At 36.5% G+C, this 6000-nt stretch overlaps 1 protein-coding gene across 1 annotated transcript in view; it reads left to right on the forward strand.

Moving 5' to 3' along the window:
* The window catches only part of LOC124589807 (molybdenum cofactor biosynthesis protein 1-like), an 80267-nt gene extending 75083 nt beyond the window's left edge, over window positions 1-5184 (forward strand). The window contains exon 8 of the mRNA XM_047131594.1: window positions 5129-5184. Within this exon, the coding sequence (XP_046987550.1) occupies window positions 5129-5184 (56 nt within the window). The remainder of the gene's footprint in view (window positions 1-5128) is intronic.
* Window positions 5185-6000: the final 816 nt, after the last annotated feature.

Genomic DNA, 6000 nt, shown 5'->3' on the forward strand with positions numbered 1-6000 from the left:
TACGCTCTGACATGTTCCGCACCCTCAAGAATCATCTCATTTTTTGGGTCTATGGAACAAAAACTGAATCTAATCAAATTCAATCACCATCTGTTGTCATGTAACAACTTCACTTCCTCTTCTTCCCTTGTTGTCTCCTGTTTTTCCAGTACTCGGCCATCTCCTTTCCATGTTTTGATTTTCCCCTTTATTCTATTCATTTTGTTCTCAATCCCCTATTTCTTCTGCATTGAAAGCCTTTTATTTTATTTTTATTATCAAGTTGAGTCTCTATGGACTGCATGGTAACAACCAACTTCACTCTAGTGTTCAGGTCTTGTTCTTGTTCCAGCTTTGACTTCCTTCCAGTATCTTCTGAGCCCACCAAGAAGGGCCTCTTTATGCTCTTCAGATAATGGTCCTCTCTGTCTTTTGGATGTTGATGTCATTTTAAAACCTTGGTAGTTGTTCACCAATCTTCTAAATTTGTTCCTTTCAGGAATTTCTCTCTCTGAGATACCAATCTGCCTAAGATCTTTTTCACACTCTTTGAACCATCTTGGCCTTGTTTTCTTATGTCAGATGAAACTTCATATTCTTTTTGTTAGTCGATCACCGTCCATCCCCCTGAGATGACCATAAAATAACAATTGTTTCTTCGTAATGGATGCTGTGATAGGTTCTGTCTTGCTGTACAAGTCCTCACTTGCTCTCATTCACCATTGTTCATCAACCCATCTATTACCTTAGGATTTCCCTTAATATTGTACGCTCTCGCTTTTCCAGCCGCTCAGCTTGACCTTGTCCATTCATGGTCAAAGTTTTGGATGCTTATAAGCCCTCAGGTTTTACAACTGTATTATAATGTTGGAACTTGGCCCATATACTCATAGACTTTTTGTTATAAGTATTCTTTGTCAGTTGGTATGCTTGGTCTAACTTCCTCATCCTGACAATTGCTTCTTCTTTCAATCCATTCTCCTGGTGGATGACTACACCGAGATACCTGAAATTCTTAACTCGTCTGATTTTTCCCAGGTTGGTGATCATCCATTCAGGTCCTTCACAGATGCTCGTCGTATATTGCCATTCAGTTGGTATCATCCCAGCTCTCCAGATCTCCTCAAAAAGTTGGACTAGTACATCTAGAGTTTCATTGTTTGCCAGCTTCAGTAGTTCCGCCACTACTGAATCCTCTCCAGCTGCCTTATTATTCTTAAAGTTGTTGATGATCTCTTTGGTCTCCTCTTTACTAGATTGAGGTGAGTTGGGTAGTTTGTGGATTGGGGCACATACTGGGAATCTTTCTTTCAGTTCATCACAATTAAGTAGGTTTTCAAAATAACGAGACATGATCTTGCAGTTTTCTTTGTTGGTCAGGCAGAGTGTGGTGTGCATACTGTAAGACCTTCAGTACACACACCATCAGATTATTTGACTTGTTGCTCTAACGAAGTAGGCGAGTATCAGCAATATGTCTCGTGGTCTTATTGTGGCGTGTTTGTCTTCTGCCATTAGGTCAGACGATAGAAATGCCACTTGCACGCTTAGAGTAGCAGATTGACGGTGACCAACTTTAAACAGAACTTGATTAATTTTCACACACATTTATTAAAATAATAACAAGCATAAAAATTACTTAACTTGGTTCTGGATGCTATTTACAATTGACAATCTGAAGTTCCTTTGGTATTGGTACGTTAATCTTATTCTCACATATATCTCGGATACTTGACGAAAGTGTCTATACATTTATCTTCATGGCTATGTAAAGGAATATGGTAATCTTATTAGGGGCAGACTGAATCTTGACTACGGACTGGTACAGACAAATGTAGAACTCATACAGACTGGTACAGACTAATGCGGACTGGTGCAGACAAATGCAGACTGACTGATTGGAGGTCTTTACACTCGTTATAATATCTCGTGCGTTCATGTATCACTGCGCAAGTGTGATCCGCGAGGAGAAAAGGTTCTACGTTAGCAGCAATCTCATTGGCTGCGTTACATATTAATAAGCGGATCGGAGGAAGCAGAATTTGGTCCATCTCTATGGCAGCGCCATCTCGTAGTGCGGAGACGGACGAGCGCTGCGCCTGCGCTGTTGTGCTTAGCGGGTCGCGCTCTAGTGGGAAAGTTGTGTACGCGCTGAATACGCGAAACTATGTACACAACACTGAGCTTTCCATTTTCGTCTTTAAAACAAAAACTAGGGGCTTGGTATCCTTTCAGATTCGATTTGAACGTCTGATAGAAGTCTCTGGCATTGTTTATCTGGAAATACTGATCGATCTGTTCTAACTGCTGTTTCTCATACAATTGCTTAGCCCTTCGTAGAGTTCCGGCTGCATATTTTCGAACTTCATAGAATACATCAGAATCTTCAGGTCTCCTAGTGGAGTTCCACTTTTTCCATGCACTTGCTGTTTGGGCCACCACCTCATTACAAACCTCATTCCACCATCTATGCTTCCTCTTTTTAGCTGTCAGGATTGTAGTATTAGCTGCTTGTTGGATCGTGGAGGCAATGTCTGCCCATTTATGGGATTCAACTGTCAGTTACTGGTGGCATTGTTCCAATATGTTTTGATTGATTTTGAGCTTCGCAACATCATATTTATGAATATTGTTTCCGGTTTTCACGGTCTTATTGAGAGGGATGAAATTAATTTTGATCTTGGAGAGGTAATGATCCTTTAAATTTAGTATTTTATCTGTAAAAAGGTTTCTTTCTATTATTTATGATTCTTTGATGTTGTTTCTTTCTTATTTCTGCAATCCATGCTATTGTTGATTCCTTTTTCCAGAACTACTCATTCAGTAGAGGTCTCTAAAAAGAGATTAATCTTCTTTTAGCCATTACTTCTGATATTTCCTCAAAATTTTTGTAGATCTCCTTATTACTTCTCATTTTCCAGCCATCTGTAGCTTGTATTGCAACCATTATTTTCTAATAATGCTCCTTTGAGGAACCTCTGTTCTGTTGAGCTTATAGTTCATCATTAGGCATCCTCATCCATATAAACATCCTGGTCATACCACTGTGGGATAGTGTTTTAGTTTTGTTTTTTTAGTCGTACATTTCTTGTTGTAAATATCCTTTGTTAAACAATTTGCTCTCTCCAGTTTGCTGACTCTTGCATCTACTGTAAATTCTTCTAGTCCATTCTGTTGTACAGTTTGTCCAATATATTTAAATTTACTTACTAACGCTATTTTACATTTTTGTTTTTCTAAGAATGTTGATGCATTGTTTGAAATTGTCATCAATGTTGGTTTTTTTGCGGAAATTTTGGGACCAGCTCTATTTGCTATTTCTTCCAGAAGCTTTCTTTCAATAACTATGTCTGTCAGATTTTTTGAAAGTATATCGGAATCATCTGCAGAAGCCAGGCAGTTTACCTTAATTCCGTTTGTTTTTCATCCTAGAATTATTGGTTCAATTTTATGATTTTTTTTCTCCAAATTTCAGATACTTTCTATTTTTTCTAGAATGCAGTGTTACAGTAAAGGTGATAAACTGTTCCCTTGTCTAACACCAGTTTTTATTTCAAATGGTTGAGATACTTCTCCCATAAATTTAGCTTCAGTCATCCTATTTGCTAGAGTTTTGAGGATTATGTTTGCTTTAACACACAATTCTTTGATGATTTTATCTATAATTTCTCTGCCTACCAAATCAAATGTTTTCTTGAAACCAATACATGATAGTATTATAGGTTTGGTGATTAACAGTCTGTGGAGAATTATTGTTTTTCTATTAAAAATCTGTTCTGTGCAGGGTCTTCCCTTTCTAGAGCTCCTTGAGATTCTCCCAGTTATTTGTCTAAAGTTTCTACAACTCTGTCCAGAGAATTTTTGATAATATTTTGTACACCACTGGCAGAAGTGAGGCACCTCTGCAATTGTTGACATTTTGTGTGTCCCCTTTTTTTCATAGCTGTGGATTAATGCTTTCCATAATCTCTTCAGCTTTCCAAATGTTCTCAAAAAGCAGTTGTAGATCATTTATGTGCTCTGACTATTTGAATAATTTTGCTGTAGTGGAGTCTTCACTTGTTGCTTTGATGTTTTCGAATGAGTTGATGGCTTCATGTATTTATTGCTCTGTTAGTGGGAAATCTTCCTCCAGATGTTGTGGGACTGCTATTATATATTGCTACAATGTGCTATTATTATTATTGTTGTTATTGTTGTTTGGTTGCCTGTTCTTCAGCACTTTCTTTCTGTTTTCTTTATCTATTTGCCGCCATTTTAGCCCATTTACGAGTATTTTCAGTTTGTTCTTCACTTATGTGACCTTTTGGTGGCTCCTCTTGAAGACGTCTTACTTCTCAGCATTTAAAATCACACCATCTGCTGCTCTTTCGCAACTGAAGTTCATCATGTCCAGTCTAGTTTTTTCATTCATTTAACCATCCATCTGCCTTGACTCAAGATCCTGAATTTTCATCCTTAATTCTTGAACAGTCTCATTTCTCTCTTTACTTTTTCCAGATGAAGAAACTTTTGGTTCTCAAAGTTAAGATTCGTATCAGTTTTTTTATTTGTTTCTGCCTATGGCTGCTATATCTCTTTAGTTAGAATATTTTCTCTGTCTGTATTTGGTTATAGTCTAAGTCTGAATATTTTTATAAGTACATTTATTGCTGTAGCAATGAGTAAAATAAATTCGTATTGCACTGCCTGTAGCATGTAGCACCATTTTGGCTGTTAGTCCTCTTGTACAAAAAGTAGCTTTGATGATTACTTAATGCATGTATTTTGTAAGAGTTGTGGAATGGTTAGTATCTATTTATATTTTTCTGATTAATTCAAGCTTGTCAATGCACATCCTGTGTTAAGGAAATATTTGCACTGAATTTGCTGTGTGTTAAATATAAGCAGTGGATCCATTGGGGTAGTCTTTTTGGTAGAAATATGTCAAGGTGAACAAAACAGGAGATGGTGAAGGAAGAGAGGGAAAAGATCAACATTTGCTTCTCATCAGCAATATAACTGGGTTGCAACATTCAGTGAAAATTATCTGTGACAGCCAGTTGTCAGAAATACATTTTTTGAAGAAACTTTGTTTGTATAAGCATTTATTAAATTAAAAAAGTTGGATTTCATCTGTTAATGCAAAAGATAATGTTTTGCATTGCAGGCATGATGAACCTGTCAAAGATGAAGAATCGGCCAATGATTCTTATTGGAGGATAACAGTATGTATAACTTAAACTTGAGATTCTTGAAAATAAAGCTAGTCAGTATAGTCAGTATTTCTTTATAGTACTGATTTCTTAACAGTACTGATTTAAATACATCTAAAAGATCGCTGTTACATAAATGAAAGTTGACGAACAAAGTCTTGGTGGACATTTGTATAAAACTGTCATAGGAGTTATTTACAAGAAGAGTAAATAGTTTCAATAGGAATGTGGTGAGACATTTAACAAATGTCATGGCCACACATTAATAGGACCTTATAACACTACCATTATGATATTAGTATGCTTTTACGTAAATAACAGAAACCCTGTCTCTATGTTTCCACGTATAACCCTCTTACTAAAATTTAGTTTAGTTTCCAAATAAAATACACTATGGAAGGATAGTCCTGTTTATAGGAAAAGATAATCAATAGAGTTATCCTTCTTACAGGATTTACTGTGTGTGGCGTCTAATGCATAAGTAAATTGGACTCTTCACTTCTTTTCCTAAGATCTTACCCAGTGGTTAGATAGAAACACAGTATGAATAATAATATACTGAAGTTAGGACAACTCAGTTCCAAGTTCATTTAGCGGTTTAAAATATGTACTTAATGGTCACCAACTTATCCTGGCAATGAAATAGTGAAGTATTGGAGAAGCAGAAATGTGAATTTTGCCTACTTTCTTGCTACTGTTTAGTGGGTTCTTCAAATAAATTACCCCACTTAAACAATGTTGGGCTACACCTTTATACATTATGTTTTTAAAAAGAAAAAGCCCAGTAGATAACTTCAAGGAAGCTAAAAAAAATTTGCCGGGGTGG

Source organism: Schistocerca americana, unplaced genomic scaffold (assembly GCF_021461395.2).
Source record: "Schistocerca americana isolate TAMUIC-IGC-003095 unplaced genomic scaffold, iqSchAmer2.1 HiC_scaffold_73, whole genome shotgun sequence".
Lineage (NCBI taxonomy): Eukaryota > Metazoa > Arthropoda > Insecta > Orthoptera > Acrididae > Schistocerca > Schistocerca americana.